We start from the raw sequence: 27,068 nt of genomic DNA, 5'->3' as shown, positions 1-27,068 counted from the left end.
TATACTGGACTAAGGAGTTGGCAAGGCCCATGTGACATGCTGTGATCATCCCCTCTTTGACCTTCACTCGCATTTCGTTAAAGGTAAAGGGACCCCTGACTGTTAGGTCCAGTCGCGGACGACTCTGGGGTTGCGTCGCTCATCTTGCTTTATTGGCTGAGGGAGCTGGCGTACAGCTTCCGGGTCATGTGGCCAGCATGACTAAGCTGCTTCTGGCAAACCAGAGCAGCACATGGAAAAACCGTTTACCTTCCCGCCAGAGCAGTACCTATTTATCTACTTGCACTTTGACGTGCTTTCAAACTGCAAGGTTGGCAGGAACAGGGACCAAGCAACGGGAGCTTACCCAGTCGTGGGGATTTGAACCGCCGACCTTCTGATCGGCAAGTCCTAGGCTCTGGTTTAGATCACAGTGCCATCCACATTTCCTTACATGAGTTTAAAGACCAGAGCTTTGACTCTGGGCTGCAATGAGGTCAGAACAGATCAGGATTGGCAATACAAAGGTTGACCAAATGAAGACCCATAACTGGAAAACCATATTGTACCCTTAGGAAACAGACCAGATAGAGAAGCCACTGAAATGTAAATTATGTTAAACATATGGGCAAGTAAGTAGAAAAATATGTGTTTACTCCAGATTTCTTCAGAAACTAACATCAATTGCATCACATAGGCAGAATGGTAATTTCAAAACCCATATTGAAGGGAAATATTAAACTTTTAATTTTTTGAACCTTATCCTCTTCCAGAAGACCCCTCCTTACACTTCCTTATTCCCCACCATCACCATATACCTCCCTCTTCCACATGCTCTATAAGACTCAAAATCCAAGAAAAATAACAAATTTTGGCCCCTTACACATCACACCCTCTTCTCCTACCTACCTTCAAAAATTGAAAACACATCACTAGACTAGACCAAGAAGCAGGTAAAGGGTTCTGTTGCCTTCCTGAGATCCAAAAATGTTCGGAAATCATAGGTACAGAATTTCTGATCCTAGCTTCTGGTTCTGACTTCAACACACATGCACACACAGAGTTACAGGGACACTCAATCAGAGCATCCCTTTTTCTTTATTTTGTTAATATTGTGCTCTCCTTTATATCTTAATAATATATTTTAATCTTTAAGGTTATGAATGTATTAGGCTGGGAGATAAAAAACACTTGTGATCCAATATTTATTCAATATTATTCAGTATTATTCAATATTAATGTGTTAAGGGAAAGGTAAAGGTACCCCTGCCCGTACGGGCCAGTCTTGACAGACTCTGGGGTTGTGCGCCCATCTCACTTAAGAGGCCAGGGGCCAGCGCTGTCCGGAGACACTTCCGGGTCACGTGGCCAGCGTGACATCGCCGCTCTGGCGAGCCAGAGCCGCACACAGAAACGCCGTTTACCTTCCCGCTGGTAAGCGGTCCCTATTTATCTACTTGCACCCGGAGGTGCTTTCGAACTGCTAGGTTGGCAGGCGCTGGGACCGAGCAGCGGGAGCGCACCCCGCCGCAGGGATTCGAACCGCCGACCTTTCGATCGGCAAGCCCTAGGCACTGAGGCTTTAACCCACAGCGCCACCTGCGTCCCATATTAATGTGTTACATCACATTTATTAATATATTTTCCATTCTCTATTATTTAAGCCTGATTTTTTGTTATGGATATGGATCTTTGGGTTTAAACTACCTTAGCTGCATTCTCAGGACAGCATGCAGTCTACCCACAAAAAGAATCCCACCTCTCTAGTAAACATGTTTTAAGAGCACATGCAGACTCTTAGGGATGCATATGACAAGGGCTTTGACAGTTCTCCTAGTTTCAGAAATTGAGGTAGTTCTCTAGGAAGAGCTAAGTTAAAAGCCCTGCTGCAAGTGTAAAATACTTGCTTGAATTATCAGGATTGGCATCTATTAGATGAAGTTAGAACATGAAACTCTGATGCTACATTGCTCTATTCACATTTTTTAAATTCAGGTAAGGAAACCACCTGAAAATGTTCTGATATATTTAGCAATTTGAACTTTACAAAATAATGTATGAGACAGACACACAACTTGAAAGGTCTCTGGAAATTACGTATACTGCAGTTCATATATCTCTTACTCACAGTTCCAACGCTACATGGTTTTCTAGCAGACTTCCTAAATTATGTTTTCAAATGCTAATAGAAGAACAGAAACAACAAAACACAAAGCAGGGTAAAAAAAAGTTCATGTTTATTAAACAGTTACATATGAAAAGTGGAGCTTGTCTGAGCAGCAGCCAAATCAGTGACTAATACATTCAAAATCTTCTATAAACATACTGTTGTAGTTTTTTTATGGCAGATCCTGATTGAGTATTTGGAAGTATCTTATCCTATAAGGTGTAGAAGCATCAAACACAGAGCAAAGTGATGACAGGAATTCAGTTAATCTTTTAAATCCATCTATCAACCAAATTTTTCCTTTGTATTGGATATTATGTATCTACACAGTAAAAATTTGAAATATTATGTTAAGTCTCATCTTAATCAAGATGCACAATTTATGTCCCCAACTAAGCCTCCTATGATTTAGGCATACAAGCAAGTGTGAAATTTTATGGCAATTATGTGCATTTTAACATTGTCTTGTAACCTTTTGACTTTTTTTGAGGAAACAAAAAAATGACATATTTGAAACAGAGTTGGTCCACCAATGGGCCTGGTACCTGAAGCCAGCTCCCTATACAACACATCCTTGGGGATCCTGCCATCATCCAATCTATGGACATAACCAAGCTGAGACAGGAGTGTGAACATGCTCGAAAAGTAGGCTTGGGAGAACACATCTTTGTTTGGAATTCTGTCCTGCCATGTGATGCCCCAAATCTTCCTGATGCAGCACATGTGGAATGTGTTGAGGTGTCACTCCTGGCAGTTGTAAATTGCCCACACCACTTCCATAAAGCTACGTGTTCAACACACAAGCCTGGTAGACCCTTGTACTGTGGTACCTCGGGTTACATACACTTCAGGTTACAGACGCTTCAGGTTACAGACTCCGCTAACCCAGAAATAGTACCTCCAGTTAAGAACTTTGTTTCAGGAAGAGAACAGAAATCGTGCTCCGGCAGCGCGGCAGCAGCAGGAGGCCCCATTAGCTAAAGTGGTGCTTCAGGTTAAGAACAGTTTCAGGTTAAGAACGGACTTCCGGAACGAGTTAAGTACTTAACCCAAGGCACCACTGTATTGGTATTGGATGTTAGCATCACATTCTCCCATAATGTTTTGGAGAGGTGAGCCATTGCCATAGCTGCCTTTCCAATACTCTTGTCCAGCTCAGCATCAATGGCGATCTTGCTGGTTATGGTGGAACCCCCAGGTAGACAAAATCTACCACCTCAAGCATGCTGTCAGCAATGCTGATTTGTGGAGTACTGGTGACGTCCTGACCCAGGATGTTGCTCTTCATTAGGCTGATGGTAAAGCCAAACTCCCTGAAAGCTTGGCACAAATGACTGAAGAGTGTCTGTAGAGCTTCCTCAGGGTGTGCTGTCAAGGCTGCATCATCTGCAAACAACATCACTTGGATAAGGACCTACTACATTTTTGTCTTGGTGTGGAGCCATGTCAGACTGAACAGACCCCTGCTGCTCCTTGAACGAAGTACACACCATCTTCAGTCAAGCTGAAGGCATATGAGAGCAACAGGGAGAAGAATATGCCAAAAAGCTGGGGCAAGAACACAGCCCTGTTTCAAACCGTTCTTTATAGAGAAGACATCCAAGGATGAGCCACCATATTGGACAGTGCCATGCATGTTCTTGTGGAAGGACACAATCATCTTGTGAAGTTTAGGTGGGCATCCTATCTTGATGAGCAGTGTAAAGAGTCCTTTTCAGCTAACAAGGTCAAAGGTCTTCATCAGGTCTATGGAGGTGGTATACAATAGGTGTCTCTGCTCTCAGCATTTCTCCTGAGCTGGCGCAGAGAAAATCATGTCTCACTTATGATATCACACCTTGCTAAAATGTCAGAGAAAGCGGTGGCCTAGGTTCTCCTGGATCAGAATTAATATAAGAAAGAAAAATGAACAAGTCTTCATGGAACCAGCCACTTTTTATTTCATCTCTGGGTAGTTTATATTGCTGGGTTAGTTTGTCAGATAAAGCTTCCTGCCATAACCAGTCATACCACCTTTGGAGGTAGGCTGCTGTTCACTTGTACAGAGAAATGCTATCTCTATTCACGCAGTGAGTCATGAGGAGATGGATCATTAGCAATTTACAGAGAATACCATTATTTGTTTCCAGGAGAGAGATAACGGGGCCAGTCCCAGATCCAATTCAAGTTTTAAGTGTAAAATATCAGAAATTACTCTAAATTACTTCAAACTTATTAACAAATATTCCCACCAAAAATGCTTCGAGGGTTTTTTTTACAATCAAGCAGTGTATAAATTTTATGAAATAAATACATACATTTGTACCTTGCATTGAACATCCCATCCAGCAGAGAGGAGACATTGTCCCACACATATATGACGCAGCTTAGCAAATGTTAAGTACCATCTGTGAATCACCTTGAGGGCATGTTCCCTTACTGTTGCTGAGGCTGATTTAATCAGGTAGCCTGTCAAATTCTTTTCCATTCATGTTCAGGGGCTGGGGTTTTGTTGAGGGATTTTGTTGCGGGGGGGGGTGTGCTGTTGGTTTTGGTATCTTTAGTTCTTCTTGTGATTTATGTGGAAACTGTTCAGTTTGGCTAAGTAATTTTTTAAAGATTTATTTATTGTCAAGTACTACTTTTGTTATGATGTAGTTACGTATTTTTTCATGTTGTATGCCCCTTGAGTGGAAAGGCGGTATACATATAAAATTATGTATGTATGGTATCCAACGAGGCCTTACAAATAGCGGAGGAGAGAAGGCAAGCAAAATGCGAGGGAGATAGTGAAAGATACAGGAAACTGAATGCAGATTTCCAAAAAATAGCAAGGAGAGACAAGAAGGCCTTCTTAAACGAGCAATGCAAAGAAATAGAGGAAAACAACAGAATGGGAAGAACCAGAGATCTGTTCAAGAAAATTGGTGATATGAAAGGGACATTTCGTACAAAGATTACCATAATAAAGGACAAAGGTAGTAAGGACCTAACAGAAGCAGAAGACATCAAGAAGAGGTGGCAAGAATACACAGAGGAATTATACCAGAAAGATATGGATGGCTCGTACACCCCAGGTAGTGTGGTTGCTGACCTTGAGCCAGACATCCTGGAGAGTGAAGTCAAATGGGCCTTAGAAAGCACTGCAAATAACAAGGCCAGTGGAAGTGATGGTATTCCAGCTGAACTACTTAAAATTTTAAAAGATGATGCTGTTAAGCTGCTACACTCAATATGCCAACAAGTTTGGAAAACTCAGCAGTGGCCAGAGGATTGGAGAAGATCAGTCTACATCCCAATCCCAAAGAAGGGCAGTGCCAAAGAATGCTCCAACTACTGCACAATTGCACTCATTTCACATGCTAGCAAGGTTATGCTTAAAATTCTACAAGGAAGGCTCAAGCAGTATATGGACCGAGAACTCCCAGAAGTGCAAGCTGGATTTAGAAGAGGCAGAGGAACCAGAGACCAAATTGCAAACATGCGCTGGATTATGAAGAAAGCTAGAAAGTTCCAGAAAGACATCTACATCTGCTTCATTGACTATGCAAAAGCCTTTGACTGTGTCGACCACAGCAAACTATGGCAAGTTCTTAAAGAAATGGGAGTGCCTGATCACCTCATCTGTCTCCTGAGAAATCTCTATGTGGGACAAGAAGCTACAGTTAGAACTGGATATGGAACAACTGATTGGTTCAAAATTGGGAAAAGAGTACGGCAAGGCTGTATATTGTCTCCCTGCTTATTTAACTCATATGCAGAATTCATCATGCAAAAGGCTGGGCTGGATGAATCCCAAGCCGGAATTAAGATCGCCGGAAGAAATATCAACAACCTCAGATATGCAGATGACACAACCTTGATGGCAGAAAGTGAGGAGGAATTAAAGAACCTTTTAATGAGGGTGAAAGAGGAGAGCGCAAAATATGGTCTGAAGCTCAACATCAAAAAAACGAAGATCATGGCCACTGGGCCCATCACCTCCTGGCAAATAGAAGGGGAAGAAATGGAGGCAGTGAGAGATTTTACTTTCTTGGGCTCCATGATCACTGCAGATGGTGAGAGCAGTCACGAAATTAAAAGATGCCTGCTCCTTGGGAGAAAGGCGATGGCAAACCTAGACAGTATCTTAAAAAGCAGAGACATCACCTTGCCAACAAAGGTCCGTATAGTTAAAGCTATGGTTTTCCCAGTAGTGATGTACGGAAGTGAGAGCTGGACCATAAAGAAGGCTGATCGCCGAAGAATTGATGCTTTTGAATTATGGTGCTGGAGGAGACTCTTGAGAGTCCCATGGACTGCAAGAAGATCAAACGCATCCATTCTTAAGGAAATCAGCCCTGAGTGCTCACTGGAAGGACAGATCGTGAAGCTGAGGCTCCAATACTTTGGCCACCTCATGAGAAGAGAAGACTCCCTGGAAAAGACCCTGATGTTGGGAAAGATTGAGGGCACAAGGAGAAGGGGACGACAGAGGATGAGATAGTTGGACAGTGTTCTTGAAGCTACAAACAGGAGTCTGACCAAACTGCGGGAGACAGTGGAAGACAGAAGTGCCTGGCGTGCTCTGGTCCATGGGGTCACGAAGAGTCGGACATGACTAAACGACTAAACAACAACAACAATGTATGGTATATATGTCTGTTCCAGTATTTTACCTTTTGTTGTTGTTGTTGTTGTTGTATATTTATTTCCCAAACATTTCACAATTCTCCTTTAGCCTAGTAGCCAGGGTAAATTAGCATTTTATATATGGCAGCTGCTACCCCTATAGATTCCAGATTAGTTAAGTATAGTTTTTCAAAGCAAGTGATAGATGTAGTGCCCCATTATTTCTATTATAGGCAGAAGAAAATGATAATACCTGTAATTTCTGAAGACACATAACTGGGAGACCAGGGACAAGAATTTCTCAGTAGTGGCCTCACACCTGTGGAATTCTCTTTACAGGAAAATATATATGGTCTCATCATTGTTGGTATTTCAACAACAACAAAAACCCTCTAAGAATACATGTGTGCATGTGGATGAATGTTGCATTTGTATTTTCATGTGTTTTAGAGTCCCAGAAGCTGCCTTGTGAGAGCACAGCGCACCCTGAAATATGGGTTTTTAAATCTCTTAAACTTTATTAACAAATAATAACTAATTTTGCTTTCCCCAATCCTACTGAGTATATGTAGTGCTGCTGTGACACATCTTAATTATCCTTTCAAAAGGGTTAAAAATCTCACCAGTCAGCTGCTTGGTCTGAATCCAGCACTTTCTCCCATTCCAAGCAGCTGATCAGTAGGTTGTTGACCTTTTGGAAATGGCACCCTGCCAGTGTGCACAGCCCCAGTTGCTGGATTGGAAATCACACAAGAAGGGCCTGTTTGCACAAGCAGTTTCCCATCCATCTCAGGATCCAAGCTCAGAAACCTGCGTAATGTCCCTAGGTTGATTGTGGTGCCTGTATTCTATGCTGAAGGAGTAACAGACTTGACTCATAGTCAACAATCCTCAACCAATCCTGGATGTGCTTACTCTTTTGCTCTGTTCTGGCACATGAGAAGCTTGCATTAGCAAAATAATTTCCAAGATTGGAACATGCATTTCAGCAACTGTGGGCTCAGACCCAACATTACGCTAGTCTCAGAAGAAACCCAAAACATCATAAAGAATCACATCAATATACTCTCCTTATTGATACAATTAGCTGAATTTCAGCAACACCAGTTTCAGAAAGTCAGATTCTGGGATTCTGAGTGTCAGAGGAAATTTATGGGGTAAAGAAATAGGGGTAAGAAACAGTATAAAATTTAGGAAAGCTGCCTTACACCTGCTCAGACTGTTTGTCCATCTGGTCCAGTATTCTCTACTTCAGTGGTTCCCAGTCTTTTTGGTATGGCAACCTACAAGTCCAAAACTACCAACTATGGTAACCCATCAAATTATTGTCACAAGAATTCTGGACCCTAGGTCTTTGGCAGCATCACTTTTGTGCATTGTGTGCACTTCAACTTTGCCTCTTTTATCATCATGATCTGAGACAACCAAGCAAAAGTTTACTTAACACTCTTATTAATATGGAATTTGTTTAAGTAGCTATTTATACTTGCAAAGTTATTCATTTTTGTGAACAAGTGACACCAAATAAGGGTAACTGTAAGGAGCAGGGAGTATACATTTCTCATTCCAAAGGAAAAAGAATGAGCTATTAGAGAAAAATCAGTATTTTCTTCATGGTAGCTAGAGTAGGATACATGGTCAAACTAACATGTTCAACTATTTTCTAGTGCTGATCTTTTGTATCACCCCCTTCAACACTAAGGGCATGTGTCATTGTCAGAGGACCAGCCTCTGCCTCACCCTCCTCATGTGCTTGAGACCCACAGATTTCATGACCTCCTTGCAGGTCACAATCCACAGGTTGGAAAACACTGCTGTACTCTGACTAGCAGTGGCTCAGGCAGAATTCTTTTATATCACCTGATTATTTATTATTTTATCCAGTTGAGTGATGCCTTTGACAGACTTAGAGCAATTAGTCTGGTAAACAAAAATGTGAAGGAAATTGGAGGAACATGTATGTGATGACAAATAGAGGAAAGGGAAGTTTATCATCTTTCCATTTGCTCAGCCTGAGTTTATCTTCATAGGCCGTCTGTAACAAGAGTAACTATCAAAAGAATGGTTGGTAGGAAGGTTTAAGGGAAATAAGCTCTAAAGGCAAGCACAATCCACTAAAGGACCAGTTTGCAGCTTAAAGTTGCCTCTGCACAAAATTTGCTCCTAGACGCTTAAGTTGTGGCTGTGGCCTGCAGCATCTTTTATCAGTTAAAGCCAGTTAAGCTGGCACCATTTCCTTGATAGCTGGGACTTAGCCACTGTCCTCCATGCTCTGATAACCTCTTGCACTGATTAATGCATTAAAGTGGGGCTGCCCCTAAGGACAGTCCAGAAATATCAGCTCACAGAGATTTCTGTTGCTCACTGCATGACTGTGGCAGATTACAAATAGTACGTTACACTGATGTTTGTTCATATCCATTGGCTGCTCATCTGTTTCTGAGCCCAGTTCAAGATGCTGGGTGTTACCTATAAAGCCTTGAATGGCTTTGCTCTAATTCCCCTATTTCAAGAAATGAGATCCGTTGATGCTCTGAAACTATAATTGTGGAACATCCTTCCTAGGAAGGTCTGATAGGCTGTCTCATGGTGAGTGAGTGACACCGAGGACCTCCCTTTAAATGCCTCATACTTTGGGCTGGAATTTTAGTCTTAAACATAATGTCTTTTAAAATGTTTTGAACTTCATAAACATTTGTATTTTAACTTTTTGTGTGAATGTTTATGTTTCTGCTTTTACTATTCTATAGAAAGACAATTTATTATAATGATAAATAAATAGAAAGAGCTGGACAAGAGACATATGTTGGGCAGGATATGTGTGAGGAATGAGCAAGGGATGAAAATGTAATGAGTAAATTCGTTTTTCTGAACCACCCACACTTTATTAGTGTAAGGATCAATATGGTGTTAGAGAAATCACAAGGTATCATGACCTACACAGTAATGTGTGAAGATTCTCATCTTCCTTCAAGTTAATCCCCCCTTCTCTCATCCTCATTACATCTGATGACATCCTGCCTTTTCCCTCATCTTAATCTTGTCCAGCTTTCTCAGATTGCAAGCTCTTCAGGCAGAAGCTGTAGCATATCTGTACCCATGCAGTTTTTAGCAGAGTGATGGTTCTAGATAAGCATATGAAGATGCCTTTTGCCATCAGAATATTGGCTGATTTATTATTTATTTAATAACATTTATACATCACTTTTTATTTTAAAAAACACACACATCAAAGTGACTGTATCTCAGTATAGTCTGTTCTGACAGGCAGCAGCAACTCTCCCCCTTATGTACAAAGTGTATTTATTGTTTCCTACTCCTTTTTCAAAATCCAAGACAATAACATCTATCGATATAGCGACACAAAACAATCTCAATAAAAAACAAAGAACCTTGAATTGATCGTAGACATCAGAGAAGTTGCCACAGAATAAGTGTTTTGTTTGTTTGTTTGTTTGTTTGTAGTTTTTCTATCACACTCAAGCTGCTCCTCCAAGGGGGCAAGCTCCAACATTCTACATCAGTTGAAATGTCCAAACCATCTCCAAGGGCAGCCCCATGAAGAAGCACATTACAATAGCTGTTCCTTGATGGTATAGAGGCTATTTCAAATGTAGTGCCCACTTTATGAACCCTTTCCCACAGGAAACCCAACAGACTCGTCCTGTGAGGGTTTTTCCAATAAACATGTCATGCCTTTGGCCTTAATTTTCTGTCACTCCTGCTGTAACAACTTGGGACAACTTGGGAAAAATATGAAAGAGATATATCAGATCATTACTGGCCTTGAAAAGGTGACAAGAATACATTACTATACTATTTTTCAGGATCCTATAATTTGGAGATACTCAGTTAAAAATGTGAGGATCCTATAACATCTATTCCTGAAGACCTGAAATGGCTCACTATATGCTACTGGGCCCAATTCAAAGTTCTTTGTTCTGACAAATAAAGCTCTGACAGGCTTAGGACCTTGCTAGGGGCACCTTTCCTATATTGTCCTGCCCAGTCTTTGAAATTTGTTGGGTAAGCTTTCTGGCAGTACCATCGAAAATGAGGTTAGAGCAGTGGTTCCCAATCTTTTTCCAACCGTGGCTCCAAGCAAGAGAAAGTTGTTCTAGGCAACTGCACTGCTTATTTAGAATCCAAGTGATGGGGTGAGCTCTGGTTGCTCTGTCCCAGCTTCTGCCAACCTAGCAGTTCGAAAGCACACCAATGCCTAAATAGGTACCACTGCGACGGAAAGGTAAACGGCGTTTCTATATGCTCTGGCTTCTGTCACGGTTTTCCATTGCAGAAGCGGTTTAGTCATGCTGGCCACATGACCCCGAAAGCTGTCTGTGGACAAATGCTGGCTCCCGTGGCCTGACGTGAGATGAATGCCGCGTCCCCTTGGTTGCCTTTGACTGAACTGTGGGTTAAACCACAGAGCCTAGGGCTTGCCGATCAGAAGGTCGGCAGTTTGAATCCCCGCGACGGAGTGAGCTCCCGTTGCTTGGTCCCTGTTCCTGCCAACCTAGCAGTTCGAAAGCACGTCAAAGTGCAAGTAGATAAATAGCTCTGGCAGGAAGGTAAAAGGCGTTTCCGCGCGCTGCTCTGGTTTGCCAGAAGCAGTTTAGTCATGCTGGCCACATGACCCAGAAGCTGTACGCCGGCTCCCTCGGCCAGTAAAGCGAGGTGAGCGCCGCAACCCCAGAGTCGTCCACAACTGGACTTAACTGTCAGGGGTCCCTTTACCTTTAACTGCCAGGGGTCCTTTACCTCTATCTTACCTTACTGCTTATTTTGATGGTTTTAATTGTATATTATGGTTTTTGTCCACCTAAAGATCACTGATGATGAAGGCCAGGATATAAATATTAGAAATAAATAAATCTTCAACAACTTTAAAATGAAAATATAACTATGAAATACTACATCCATAACAACTACGTGGAAATCAAAGATCCAGACAATTTTATATAAAGCAGGAATACTAATATATATTATAGATCTGTTTGAAATGTTTCAATGTCCCTGAGATACTGGTGCAGTTTCATGACTTGCAACTGTTCCAGCACAACTGTTGGTGCTGCTTTTGGTCCAATTCATAAGCAGGCCCTGCATATACATGGGAAATGTGAATGCTGATGTACTTCCTTCACACGTATAACACAATGCAACTGAATGCATAAACAAATCACACAATCTTACCAACCCATTATTATATTTTATGTTGGAGTGGATTTATACCCCATACTTCCAACATAAACACAATACCCACAACAACTTCATTTTATGTTGTAGGCATGGTAGGAGTGAACGAGTTTTCATACTTAACCACTATATCTACATAGAACCCGTGTATGGCCTGGGACCTCTAAGAGAATAAGTCCCCTATAGTATCTTTGTCTCCTCAGCCTCACAGAAGTAACATGTCGCAAATAAAGTAAGGACCGTTTAACCAGCCAGCCAGGCCCTCCAATGAGCCTACTGCACCCCAGGGTGTGTCAGCCTACGTAAGGTTTCTGTTGAATCCAGACTTAGAAGAATGCTTCAGCTGTTGAAGCTGTCCAAGATCTTGAAAATGTCTGCTCTCTGGTTTAACCTGCCTTTACCAACACTGACTGCTTCTCTTGCAAGCCTTGAACTCCCAGAGAACTGGACATAAATAAAATACATCTGGACCACTAAAAATTTAGTGTTATATGAGAATAGATTTTCTTAAGGGGTGGAAATGACATATATACCAGCATTATCAGACAGCTGAGAATCATCACACAAGTTTTTATATAATTATTTGGTAATGGTTTTCACAGTAGGCATGGGAGTCATATTTGAGTCTGTCTCTCTTTTAAGACACAGAAAACTGAACCAGAGCTCAAGGAGATGTCTTGCCTCCTATAGAAGTTTTAAGACAGACTGCCTCCCAGCCCCAGCCCCAGCCCCAGCCCCAGCCCCAGCCCCAGCGCGCATCAGCCCCAGTGGGCATTAGATTGCCTTATTTATTCAGGAATCCTAGAACCTCTTATATCTCTTTTAGGCCTATATTATAGTCCACAAAACCAAGTGTCCACAGAACCAAATTGAGCTAAGTAAAAATGAATAGTAACAATTAGTGAAACTGACACATGGGGGGGGGGCGGAGATCCAACACAATAGTAGCATAAGTAGTTTGAGAGTTGACGTTGTACAAGTAGTTGTGCAAACTGTATAAAAAAGAGGTAACACACAAAGCTTAACTGTCACAAAGGAAAATAATAGCAAATACACTAGAGGTTGCGCAACATCTTTCACAAATGTATGGCATGCATTGGATTTGGCTACTGTACTATACTAAATACAGGGCTCCTGCTAGCAGAATGGCTGTTGTGAGAGCAGGCTGCCACAATTTATTTATTGGATACCAATAAACAATTGGATATCACCCAAGGTTAATAGCAATATCTCGTTCTCAGATATTCCATATATAGGATATTTTCAGAGAGAACAATCCCAACAGAAAGAGAATTCTGGATCACCACACTAAAAACCCATGGAAGTCCCTCCACAGGAACACTGCATGGCTTCATCCAGTGCCTTCACAGGACATAACCTGCCAAAAGCAGGTGTCTCTGCAAAATGGTCATTTCACATGTCATCTACTTCCAGCAAATCACAGCAGGAGTGGCTGCTGACCTTATCAATATGAACTCCTGCTGATTCTAACTCGGCACCACTTCTCTTTGTTTCTTCAAAAGAAGCATAGCAGGATGAGGGGCTGTAATGGGTTTAAGGATGTACAAACATACATATATAAGTCTATGAATAAGTTTGCCCTGGGAAGAGGAAAGGGGGGGAATAATTGATGTGACAGATGATAGTGACACCACTGAATGCTCTTCTAGTAAGCACGTCAATACAATAACGACAGACTCATTAGGCAATATGAATAAAATAGAAATGGCATGAAATAAAAATATATCAGAGGGGAACTAATGCCCAGCTGGTTTCCATCCATTGTTTATATCAAGCACTGCATAATTTATCCTTTACATACCTAGCAAGTAAGTTTTTTAAAGAACTCTGAGAGTTTCAGTTCTATTTTCAAAACAAGCAAAATATATACTTCTTTTTGGTGAATGCTTTGCCACATTTATTGAATAGCAGTTCCAAAAGTTCTATATGATACAGAAAATATGCTTGGAAGCTACTTCCCTTGAAGGATATGCTTACACTAGGAGCAACAAAACTTACATTTGCAACTATTATTAAGAAACAGAAAACTCAATTTCCATTCAATCACATCAGCCTTCTTCAAGCACCAACATACTGTATTATTATTGTAAACTTAGGAGCAACATGAAGCTTTTTTAAAACACCCATCCTCCAACAATAAATTCAACCAGGAGGGGAGAAGATTGAAACTATTTTGAAAAAGAAAAAGGATAAATCTTTTGAAAGAGCTATATATTTAAGAACAGTACATCACTGCACTAGCAAATCAGAGGTCACAACTGCCAAAATGATAATCATATGTGAATAAGGTGTGGCATTGCACCAGTATCATATGCATGTCCAGGATGTTGTAGCAACATAAAAACGTGTGTGAGCACTGCAGAAATCACTACTTTCACCATAAGCGATTTAGTGTCATCATGCAAAATTGTTACTCCACACAGAACTGAGTCATAGCACGACAGAGGGTGGGACTAGGTACAACCCAGCTAACAGATGCTAAATATTTGAGCCATTGTGAAGTCTGCTATATCAGAACAAACACTATTTCATACTAAGGAGTTAGGATGAGATTACCACTAACACACAGCAAAGCATGATGAACTCCCCACTTGCCTCACACTTGTTGCTCTGGCTACAACAGCACATGCCATTCTTTGTACTATATCTATCTATCCATATCATCAAGAGATGGCAGTCTAAGATATCTTAAGATCTCATGAGCAAACACAAACTGACAAATTATCTGCCTGATCCCAAGCCAACTTAAAATGATACTAAACCACAATTAATCCATGCATACTCTATTTTTTTCCTATTTTAGGAAGGAAAGTTTTCCTTATTTCTCACATCTAATTATATTGGGGAGGTATGAGTGTGAAAGACATGTCAAATGCATATGATTTTGTCTAAAAACAGAGGAATGTGTTTGTGCCTATTAACCAAACTTGCAATTAAAAACAAATAATATATTCTAATATAAAAAAATCAAAATTATTTTAGTCACAGAGATTATGTATTTAAGCACAAATGTTACTAGAAACATGGTAAATACATTTTATAATGTTGATGCCACTATTCAATTATCTGTTTTAACTATTTTTAATATTGTAATTTTTATATTATTGGTGCCCACCCTGTGACCTCATGGTAACGGGCAGGTAAAGTATATTATTTATAACAATAATGCCATTGCTTGTTTGCATATTACATTGTTTTTAATGCATATTTTAAGATATAACAGCCAAAGGCATATAAATATATGTTCTTGGTATAAATTACTTTAAATTATTAGTCAGAATTGGAATTGCAAAAGCTAATCTGACTTTTGTTAATATAAATCATGCTGACTTTCTTCAAAGCACAAACACATTTCCTTATTATTGTTAAGTACGAATACTTTAACCACCTGTTTCTCTTTACATGAAGATAAAAATTACAAGAAAACAATAATTTATTTGTTCACTGTCACATTGCTAATGATACACACTGATTCCAGCACAAGTCATCAGCTCAGCCCAGAAGCCAAGAAGCTTTCAGCTGCAGATTTTGAATCAGCAGTTCAACAAGACAATGGGTTAACATCACTATGATTGCCTAGTAATTTGGCTGGATATTTTTAGCAGTATTTAGACTCAGAAGCATTTACTCTGACCCTGTGACAATATGTTACATAGTATCCATTACTTAAAATTAAACACAGCAGTATGTGTTAGAGCACTACTGTAATAACTTCATAAAGCAGTGAATAATAATTTAGAGGTCAGTGTGGCCATTACATAAGAAAAATGACATTTTTGTGATTACATGATGTTTGAGAAACATAAAAAGTCAAATGCAATCTTGTCTACAAACTTGATCTTAACAGGCAAACAGTAGTTACTATGATAGACAAAAACATGCTAAACATGTTACAAGAACACAAAAGAAGCTTGCATTTCAGCCAATCAGATAGTCTTGCCATCCACAACGCATATATGTAAGAAACAAAAATTCAGAGAAAACATGGAGCTTCCTGACATCACTGCCCAAATGGATCAGCGCTAAATCGCTTTGCAAGAGAAAGGGAGGTAACACAGCCCAGGAAGAAAGGTGAAATGTCATCAGGATCAGAAACAATTGCCCTGAGCCTGCCTGGACAGCTCCGTGGTGCTGAAGTTACAGAGCAGCTCGGCAGCTTTTTCTCCGTGGCGGCTTTTGCCGCCTGCGAGGCCTGCGCCCTCCGCGCTGCTGCTGGCCAAGTGGCCCACAGGTGAAGGGACAAGGATTGCTTGCCAGAACGCAAGGAGCCGGTCAATGTGGGGTGGGAGGGCTACACGTTGTTGCAGGAAGATGGCGGCTCTCGCAAACCCACCCCGACAGAGGGCTACCGAGGCCTCGCCGGGACATCTCCGCTCTGCCCGGGCTGCTAAGAGAAAGCAAGGCAAGAGGCGAAGGAAGGCCACTTTGGCGGTGGCGACTGCGGGGAAAGGCCCACTCCAGCTGCCACCAGATTCTCGTGCGCGCTTAGCTCCTTTTCCCAGCCATGCTGCCGCCTCCTCCTCCTCCTCCTCCTGAAACCATCCGCTTCCTACACACCGGGTTACAACAGCACCTGTGCGGCCATATTGGGCGCCTGGCCCCAGTCCATGCCTGGCTGAACGGCGAATAGGAGCCTGGAAAGCGGGCAGGGGAGGGAACCGCTTGCTCTTTTCCATCTCCTGCGGGGATGGACCGAGGCAAGAGGCAGCCCCAACGAGGAGCTAAATGCACTGGCAAGCAGCCTCCGTGTGGCTTCCCCTCAAATCGCTCCTCTCAGGAGTCTACCACCTCACACAAATGCACGCCAGCCAGCCAGCCAGCCCCAAGCAATGCCCTAGGGAGGGGTGGAAAGCGAGGGGCTCGGCAGCCTCACCCTTCCTCCTTCTCCTGAATGAGCCACACAACCGTGGGAAGGGGGGGGGGGGAGAGGAGAGGAAAGTAGCCCTTACTTGAGCACGGATTGCTCCTTCTCTTCTTCCTTCTTCTGGCGATCCATGACGGCCTGGATGATCTTCCTCTCTTCCTCCGTGAGGTGGCTGAGGTCGGGCATCTCGGACTGAGGTGGAGGCGGCTGAGGAGGAGGCGCAGGGCCGCCCCGGGGCCCAACAGGAGCCGACATATTTGGTAGACGGAGCTTCAGCAACACTCTATACTGGAAAACACTGGGCTAACTCAGGCGGGGGCAGCGGAGCAAACAGCCGCCGCTGCCGCGGAGTGAAATACATACAAATCAAGATACTTTGGGAATCAATCGGCCACCTAATTAATGCCCTGCTGGGGAGGGAAGGGGAAGGATCAGCAGCGTCCGTGAAGGGGGGGAAGGGGGCTTGCTTTGGGTGAGATGAGAGGGGAGCAACAATAAAGGGTCCCCCCCCTCCTTCTCCGCACACACAACCCTTCTCACCTGCTCAGGGGGGAGGAAAGGGGGGAAGGAGTCGGGCAGTAATGGTTTCTGGGGAGAAGGATCTTCCGAGGGAAACGGAAGGGGGAGCCCGCACTAGGTGGGGGAGGAATGGGGTCGGGGTGGGGGGCCCCACAACCCGGAGGAGCCTTAAGGGGAAGAGCCGGGGGGCGGTAGTTGGTGAGGGGTGTCGTTGGGCTCTGGCGGGACGGAGTGAGGGGCAGTATTTGGGGCGGGGGGCTTCTCACTCCAACCGAAGGCGCCCCCTGCTTGCGAGCGGAGAGGAGGAGGTGGCCGGGCGCCCGGGCCAGGGGAGCCCTGGCGAGGCGGCGGAAGGGCCGGGGGCTCCGGGCTGAGGGGGCGAAGCGTCGGGGTGTTGCGCGCTGTAATAGTAATGGTGGTGCCGATGGTGAGAGAGGAGCCCCGCCGGCACCCTGAAGCGCAGAGCGGGAGAAAACCCCTTGGGGTGAGGGCGAGTCCCGGGCGCCAGCAGCTCCCGCCGGCTCATAATTCCAACCCGCTGTCCATGGAGGGGACCGTGGGGCAAAGCAGCTCCCGCCGGCGGCTTCCTCCTCCTCTGCCGCCGCCGCCGCCGCCGCCGCCACCAGCAGCCGCCGCCGCTTCCGCCACCCGCGCTTCAACAAGGCCTCGCCGCCGCCGCCGCCGCCTCTCGTGGCTGCCTCGCTCGGCTGCTCTTCTCTCAGCTCCGCTGCTGGCGACGAGCCGCCTAACCCATCGCATCGCGGAATTAAGAGGAGGGAAAGGGGAGCCGGGCGGGGGGAACGACGACGACGACGACGACAATAGCGGGAATCACGGGAAGGGACTCCTCATCTTCCTCCCCGAATCTTCCCCCTCCCGCTCTTTCTCTTTTTTCTCTCCTTCCCCCCCCCCTCTTTCTTTCGTCTTCCTCCCCCTCTCCCAGTCCGACAGCGACGTTCCTGCCTTGTCGCCTGAAGGCGCGGGAACGGAGCGCGGGGCGGGGCGCGCTGAGGAGAAATGCGGGGAGCGTTAAAGGGAAAAGCCGCTCGCTTCCCACACAGCCTCGAGACGAAGCCTCGTGCGACACGACGCGCGTCGGCAACGTCGGTTGGAGGGGGGGGGAGTGAAGCAGGGAGAGGCAGGCTGTGAGGGGAAGACGTTGGGGAGGGGGCGGGGAGGCGGAGCGGCGCGCGAAGGTGGGGAGGGGGGCAGGAGAGAGAGAGAGAGAGGAGTTGCGTTTGTTTATTTATTTATAAACGCATCGGGAAAGGCGCGCGGGGGTGGGGGTGGGGGTAAGGAGGCGAATGGCTGCGATAAAAATCACGCGAGGCAAAAGGGGGAGGAGCCAAGTGGCACCGGGGACGCGCGCAATTGAGAGGACTGGGCCCAGCCGCTCCAGGGAGGCCGGGCGAACGGCCGTGAGGGAGCGGGCGGGCGGGGCGGAGAGCGTGACAGACAAGCGCCCTGCCTGCCTCAGCCGTTATTTCTGGCGAGCTATGGAGGCGCGGAGAGAAAAGGTGGCATGGAAGAGAAGGGAGGCCAGTTCCCCCCCTCCCCACATACACCCGAAATTCGGGTGAAGAGAGGCAAGGCTGAGCCAGGGAAAACCCTGAGGAGGAAGAGGTACAACTTCGCGGAGAAAAAGAGATGTGCCAAGGGAGTTTCCTGGCTCTTCTGGACCCAACGCGGATTTGTTGCTCCCTCGGTAACTCCAACTCGCCCTGCTGTCACATTCACATGGAGGGAGATGTAAGCGAGGGGCAGTTGGCCAAGGGGCGCGCTAACAGGGTGGACAGACAGCTGCAGCTGGCTATGGGTTCAAGTGGGGGCTGTAATCTGTGTTTGGGATTACATAACCAAGGAACGGTTGCTATTTTAGATTCATTTAATAAGGGGATATAAGGGCCTGGACATAGGTATTTGGCTTTAGGGCATCTGGGGCCAGCCCTTTGGGTATGTATGCACGGGGTCGAGGGCAAGGGATGGTCCTACTGCTACAGGGCACACTGCAGAACATAGGCAGCTTCCCTGTCACTGGCTCCATTTGGGATGGTTTCGCTTCTTCCATGCTGAGCTAGGCAGTCGGCAACACAATGTAGAGAGATGCAAGGTTTGCGGCTCCTCTTGTCACCTGGAAGCCACCTGTGCCTTCAGTTGGATAACTATAATGTCTCCATGGGAGGGGAAAACATCTGTAAACATTACAGATGCAGTACTTTGTAGTACTGCCACTGTGGCACAAAAAGAAGGATCTTCATAACTTATTTATAGAAGGTCTCCCCAAATCTTGCATTCATCTGTGTAGACTGCATGGTATAAATCAAGGAGCCAGCACTTTGTGGCATCACTGAGGCACAAAAAATGGATCCCATATATTAAACTTTGTGGCTCTTATATTGACTGCACAACAAGCACAGATTCATAAGTTAATGACATTGCTATGGCACGAAAAGATGGTTGCAAGACGCAAGTCCTTGTGCTTTTTACACAAAATTACCCCATTTCCACCATCAATCATAGTTCACATGATTGGGCTTCGTTATAATGATTATAAATTGCACCTTGTGGTGCAAAAACCTAGATGCTCCAGATGCATTTAATTTGTATCATGATGACACAGTAACTCATAAAAATGAGTTTAATCATTTGTAGTGCACCGATGCTGGAACCTAGATTTGTAGCACATCTTCTCATCATGTATCCTTTTTTAAATAGAATATTGAAATCCATTATATAATCACAGTTCGCCTACACTATCCAAAATAATTTTTCCAACATCATCTGGCTTTTTGCATAGGTCCTCATAGATCCTTGTAAGTTTTACATGTATTCTTACATCAAACCATATCATACTGTATAGCCATAGCTTATCCCTTCAGCATGAAGAACACGAATTCAATGTGTGCTCTGTGTGTAATCCACATCAAGGGATCAGAATACATTGTGTCCACATAGTTTTCCCATTTAAGTCCTATAAGTTATTAATTTTATTTTTAATAAAATAAGTATTTAAAAAAAATGTATCACAGTTATTTTTTTCTCAGCTTTCCCAAGCCTAGTACCTTCCTGATGTTTTGGACTACAGCTCTCATCACTAGCCCCAGTCTGTAATCCAAAAACATCTGGAAGGCAGTAGCGTGGGGAAGGCTGAAGGCACTTCCTAAACTTATACTAATATCAGATCACTGCATTGTAAAAATCACAATGCTAGTGAGTCTTTTCATTACTGTGTCACAAAAACTGGAATTTGGAAATGATACTTCCCAGACTGAATGGTTTTTCCATTCCAACAACAAATTATGCTTCAAATATCATAAAATATAAAGTTCCAGCTCTTCCTAAACACACTTAACATTTGAAGCCTCTTAACTTAATACATTCATATCATAACATTGTACCAGATGGTTGTAAAAAATGTTTACAGACAAGCTCAGATACGGTTCAATACAGTTATGCCCTGGAAACTGGTTATTTGAGAGACTAGCTGGTAAAATGGTTTTTTTGCATTCAACACTACATAAAAATCTGTACCTCAGATTTAGGTTTTTATGATGCAATATTAACTATTAGTATTGGCACTCAGTGTAACACTTTCAAGGGTTCAAAGTGCTTCTGAAACAGGTTTTTTCCAATCTAGATTTTTGCCCCACAGTAGTTCCATGAATGTTACATCAATTCATTTACTTTAAAAAAAAAATGTTGCTCAACTTTGATCAGTGCCAATACGAAACGGTACAAGATGACATAAAGGTAAAGGTAAAGGTACCCCTGCCCTTACGGGCCAGTCTTGACAGACTCTGGGGTTGTGCGCCCATCTCACTTAAGAGGCCAGGGGCCAGCGCTGTCCGGAGACACTTCCGGGTCACGTGGCCAGCGTGACATCGCTGCTCTGGCGAGCCAGAGCTGCACACGGAAACGCCGTTTACCTTCCCGCTGGTAAGCGGTCCCTATTTATCTACTTGCACCCGGAGGTGCTTTCGAACTGCTAGGTTGGCAGGCGCTGGGACCGAGCAGCGGGAGCGCACCCCGCCGCAGGGATTCGAACCGCCGACCTTTCGATCGGCAAGTCCTAGGCGCTGAGGCTTTAACCCACAGCGCCACCTGCGTCCCTACAAGATGACATAAATTAATTTAAAAGCCATCAATAAAATAGATTACAAAATATCCTGCAAACAATGGTCACTAGAAACAGCTGGACAGAAGCGGTTAAAACAGTAACTCATTAAAAACCTACAAAGCTGGAGTAAACGTTTGAAATGCAACCTGCTATTTCTGCTATGCCCAAAAGAAGGTGTCACAAAGCACTGTGTTATTTGTATATTGTGAGTCTATGCAGATCACAAACTCTAATTTGATAGTGGGTTGGAATTGAGGTCCTCCATGTAAAAGACATGAGGATCCATGATTAGAATCTTTGTGTTTGCACCACAATGGCAGTATAAAGTACTGGATTTATGGTTTTATATTGCAGGCTGTGGACAAGGATGTGAGCGATTTGATGGCAGCTTTGCATGGCCTATAACAAAAATAAAATTAATTCAACAGACTCTATTTATATTATGCTAGATCAAACTTTTTACTATCTGCTACCTGCCTAAAAGTCATGGTGGAAACATGTAGGAGAAAAAGACAAATAAGGTCCACTGTGACTGTGCTTAGATGAAGGTCCCCACCAGTGACCAGCACATGTCTACTATTTCTATTATTGCCAAAGCAGAAAGCTTTGTACCTAGACCAGCTAGGAATAATTTGAACATGGAATAATTTCCTATGTAATATAATAATAAACAGCCGTGAAATAATTTGAAAATGTCCGTGTCCAACTTAGAGTATATTGTCCAATATATGCATTATTTGCATCTACTGTATTAGGGTCATTGATTAGCTAACATCCAATCCAGTTTCTCATTTCTTACCCCTTCTAATAAATCTAAACACTGTTTCAAATAATTCAGCAGAATCTTATTATTGCTTGATTGAAATCCATGAAGTAAAGAACAATCACCCAAGGAACTATAGTAAATTAAGTTCTATAGCAGCTAGCTACTGGGTTGAAATGCTAGGGGCTTCTTTCAAAATGAGTTAGCACAACTTCAGAACTGGAGGAAGCAACTAGATATATATCAGAGCAAACTGTCTTGGTGTCAAACATGATAGTTTTCCATGACCAAGAAGTTCACATTTATTAAGATGTTTGTTTGTTTGTTTGTTTGTTTTACTTATATACTGTTTTTTAGAGACTTTCAAAGTGACTTGCAACAGATTTGTACATACAATATAATCACATTCAAGGGTAGTATTAGCAATAGAAATACCTTGGTGTCCATATGGTACCAGGATTCTTCAGGCAGCATTTCCCTGACTTCATCTTTGGTCTTCCGTAGTGTTGCCAGGCAGCAAAGCCACATAGAGACTTTGACATAACAGAGTGGACCTCTGTCACTCAGTATATGGTGCTTTCAAGTCTTCCTGTGTTGTCAGCATCTATGAGTAATTGGTTTGGGTTTTCCTTCTTCAGACGTCTGACAAGATTAAAAAAAAACTAGCTGGGAATTGCCCACACACTTGGTACCTGACCACACATCTATACTGATATACCAGCTACCTTTCATGTACTCTTTTGAAATTGAGAGAGAATTACTCTTTCCTCTGGCTCTTCAGCCGTTGGTCTATGTCCAAGAAGAACAGATTCAAGACTGGTAGTTTCCCAAGTGAGCTGTGTCTGGTGTGGATTTCTTTGTAAGAGAATTAAAACCTCCTTCTTGAGGGAAAATAAAACCTCTACCCTATCACAGCAATGAATGAACAGTATTCTCAACAAGTAGGATGGTCTTCCCAGAATATCATATTTTCCAAGGACTATGATACTCATTTCTTGGAAAAGACTATGTTCTCAAATTGAGTGTGGGATGAAATTGAAGCCAAGCAATTGCTGTCTGTTGAAAAAGCAGACTTGGTTTTCTTGGTGTATGGTCACTTCAGATAGACAAGGGAGAAGACGAATGAAACTGTTGCTTAACTAGCCCATTCCAACTAATAAAAAGTGATCTAGCTATTACTAGAATGTGTGGGTCATTGTAGATGACTTTATTACCAGGTAACAATATAATTAACATCTTCTAAGTGAGAAATTGATAGCTAGAGGCACAGGGTTCTTGATCTCTTACTCCCAGTCTGAAGATAGCATCTTCTGGACGCTGTTTGTTGACCCCAAGCCAACCTGTATATCTATAAATAAAGAGGCTGCGACAAAACAAGTGTTTTGTCAGTAGGTGATACCCTGCTGCTGTGGTATTTCCTCTTAGTTAAATAACACCATGCACATATCATTATACAGAGTACACAGTGTACAGAACTGCCATCTTAAGGGACAAAATCCAGCATATCCCGCTTCAGATAGTGGCTTGGAAAAAGGGAAGGCTAACTTCTCATACCTAGTCACCAGTCAGTACACAGCCACAGGAACACAAAAATAGTTTGCTTCCTGCCTGTGCCTACTTGGACTAGTGCACTGGTACATTGTTAATAAAATCAGTACAGTGGTACCTCGGGTTAAGAACTTAATTCATTCTGGAGGTCTGTTCTTAACCTGAAACTGTTCTTAACCTGAATCACCACTTTAGCTAATGTGGCCTCCTGCTGCCGCCGCGCCGCCGGAGCACGATTTCTATTCTCATCCTGAAGCAAAGTTCTTAACCCGAGGTACTATTTCATAAGCCTAAGCGTATGTAACCTGAAGCATATGTAACCCGAGGTACCACTGTATTCTAAGATCCCCACAGCTAAATAACGGTGCCTGTCTAAAAGCCACCTGAAACAGTTTTCTGAAAACATTAAGGAGGATCTAAATTCTACAAAGGATTTTTGCTCTGGGCTTCTTCCATTTTCTATTGATCTCACTGCTTTAGAATAAGAGTCAGCTGCGCTAGTTGAATGATCTTGGCAAAGTGATACTCAGAGTTTAATTTCCATAATGAGACCTGCTTGGATTCTATAAATTTCAATTTCTCCCTTAGGAGTTCTTAGCTGAGTTGTGGTCACTAAATGATGTTTGAACTGTATTTTGCACATGACGTGGGGCATGCTTTAGGGTATTTCATTATATTGTTGGGCATACAAAACCTACCCCGAAACAAAGCTCTAGTGAAGCTTCAGCTTAAATGAACCCCTTCAGCTGCTCACAACCAAATCCCCAACAACGTTCATGCCTATCAGTTTGAAAGAAATGATTTGCTAACATCTGGTTGGAATCAAACAGTGCAACTATCACCAGGTTGTCCCAAGTGCTAAAGAAAACACACAAGTGTTAAGAAATCAACCAGTATGGAATTTGGTTTTCAAATTTTAATTCTTAACAATTTAAAAGAACACTTAATATAATTTAAGTATTTTAAATAAATACATAAATTATTGGAACCAAAGCAGCAACCACCCACCATCTCCACTTTTTCAAGTCTGCTTCAACTCACTGATGCCTGCATGAACAAAACCTAGGCCCTTTATACCTGCCTCCCCTCCCTGCTTCTCAGACATGCTTGTTGTTTTCTTCAGATTAGTCATGACCCTAGCAGGCATAAGCCAATGTTATCCCAAAAGGAAGCCTTTTATATTTCTGGAACTTTATTAGGAACCTCTTCAGCTGCTTAGGAAGATTCTAAGAAACCCAGGGTAGTGAGATTTACTTCAAGGGTAAGCTAACAAGGATGTCCACCCAGTCATCACCTCAGCCTAAAAACCCTTTTTCTGGATATTTTGCTGTCAATGGTACCCAGGCCTGTTTCTCCACCATACAAAGTGTGTTTAGCCTTTGCCAGGAAGTCTGGATTCAGCAGTGAGCACATGCTTTCTCTTTACTCTCCCTTCCTTGGCACAGGTAATTATTAGTGTCTCACTCCTTCCTCTTATCTATACCTTTCTCATTTCCCTCATTGCATTGTCTCTGTACCTACGCATTACTCCAAACCATAGTCATTTGCATTTGAGCTTTCCCTTCTGGTGCATGTAGGCTGCAATTTTGCCTGGTCCTCTAGTGCCCTACACTATTCCGTATAAAGCGCTCTCTTTCTCTCTCTCTCTGTAACAGCAATTATTTAAGCTTGAATGTGGATAGCCTATATAATCTGTAACAGCTAACCATCTTGCTATTCTACATCTTTGTATGGGTGCTTCAAGACAAAAGCCATTTCACTCAAATGTATGCCAATACACATGCCAAATGAAAATAAACTACATTTGTTTATATTGCCATTTGCTGCTTCTTGCTAATTTCCTCACCAAAACAAGACAATACTGTGTTCCTAAAGTAACTGTGCCCACTGCAATAACCCCCTGTGTAAAGATGCCCAAAGTAATTCTTTTCTGAACATGTCTGTAAGATAATGGGGTTATGTGTGCATATATAGAGAGATGCAGGCTAATCTGGTACCATAATATTATAGAGTACGATCACATCTTATGTACATGTACCGGTAACTTCTGCAATTTCAGCAATACATGATTGAATGCTAGCTGGTTGACATCCTGTAAATTAAGCCAGCATGAGGAGTGGACCTTGCTCAGGAACCAAGACACACAGTTTAAAAACACTTTTTGTGCTGGATTTTTCTGGCATAGAATTTTTAAGCTCTCAGCTTTGCTTCTGAAGCAAGAGGAGGAGTTTGGATTTGATATCCCGCTTTATCACTACCCAAAGGATCTAACTTTCTCCTTTCCTTTCCTCCCCCACAACAAACACTCTGTGAGGTGAGTGGGGCTGAGAGACTTCAAATAAGTGTGACTAGCCCAAGGTCACCCCGCAGCTGCAAGTGGGGAAGCGGAGACGCGAACCTGGTTCACCAGATCATGAGTCTACTGCTCTTAACCACTACAGCACACTGGCTCTCTCCAGGTCTGTGATGCTTCCACAAGATTTCATGGGAACTTGGACAGCTCTGAGAGATCTCGAAAGAGCATTCTGGGGATTCTGGAGCCAGCATGCCAGTTCCAGAAATCCTGGGATGCTCACACAGGGTTTCAGAGTATTTGCGTTTTTGGCATATATGCAGAACCCTTGGCTTCAAGTGTATTATGTATAGAAATTACCAGTGTTTCAGAAGCCCTCCTTTCTTTCTCTCAACACATACAACCCTCATTGTTCCAATTTTCTTGCAAAGAAGGAAAAAACATAATTATGTTCTGTCCTTTTTACCTTGCATATAGTTTTCGTCCATGGTGTTATTAATACCTACGGTACCTGGATGAGTTCCAACTGAAAGTGTGCATTAATGGAAAACCTCTCTGTGCACCGAGTACAAAAAAATTAACACATTGAGAACTGTTCATTAGAGGATTAACAAACTCTAAACTTCCCTTAGCAAAATCCCATTATTTCTATGAAACAGAATGTCAATGCTAGAAAATGAACTATTTTGCAATCAGATGGTGATGCTGCCATTTTAATTTCCCCCAATGCCTGGAATTACATTTTTGGTACCAGAGAGATTCACTGATATATGAACCAGATGGGCATTTGCCAATGGCTCCTTCAAACCTGGCAATGGCAAAACTCAAATTATCCAGTCTCTCAATATCCTAAACAGTTCTACTTGGTGATACTATGCAGATATGAATACACATTTTTGAAGTGTTGAAGGTCCTGACAAGCTTATGCTGAGGATGGCGGGGATATGCTGTTCCTGATATATTCTGGTCCCAAACCATTGATAAAGTATTCAATGCATATTTTTGTCCTTT

General features: G+C 43.1%; 1 protein-coding gene and 1 long non-coding RNA gene across 22 annotated transcripts in view; one reads left to right on the top strand and one right to left on the bottom strand.

Moving 5' to 3' along the window:
- Positions 1 to 18,460, bottom strand: part of RIMS2 (regulating synaptic membrane exocytosis 2) — a gene marked incomplete at its 5' end in the record, with an annotated part of 372,013 nt that extends 353,553 nt beyond the window's left edge. For 7 of the 21 annotated variants that reach the window (XM_079984094.1, XM_079984101.1, XM_079984127.1 and 4 more), the window contains one exon: positions 16,903 to 18,456. In XM_079984094.1, the coding sequence (XP_079840220.1) occupies positions 16,903 to 17,072 (170 nt within the window). Of the gene's footprint in view, positions 1 to 16,902 lie in introns of all 21 variants that reach the window. The other 14 variants (XM_079984113.1, XM_079984104.1, XM_079984114.1 and 11 more) reach the window with 7 other exon arrangements.
- A 151-nt stretch (positions 18,461 to 18,611) lies between these two features.
- Positions 18,612 to 27,068, top strand: part of LOC307220592 — a 20,704-nt gene continuing 12,247 nt past the window's right edge. The window contains exon 1 of the long non-coding RNA XR_013840962.1: positions 18,612 to 19,085. This is a non-coding gene — a long non-coding RNA (uncharacterized lncRNA). The remainder of the gene's footprint in view (positions 19,086 to 27,068) is intronic.

The sequence above is a fragment of the Podarcis cretensis genome, assembly GCF_951804945.1.
Source record: "Podarcis cretensis genome assembly, chromosome: 7".
NCBI classification, from domain to species: Eukaryota; Metazoa; Chordata; class Lepidosauria; order Squamata; family Lacertidae; genus Podarcis; species Podarcis cretensis.
The sequence above is the reverse complement of the archived record's forward strand: the minus strand, read 5'-3'. Positions and strand labels throughout refer to the sequence as shown.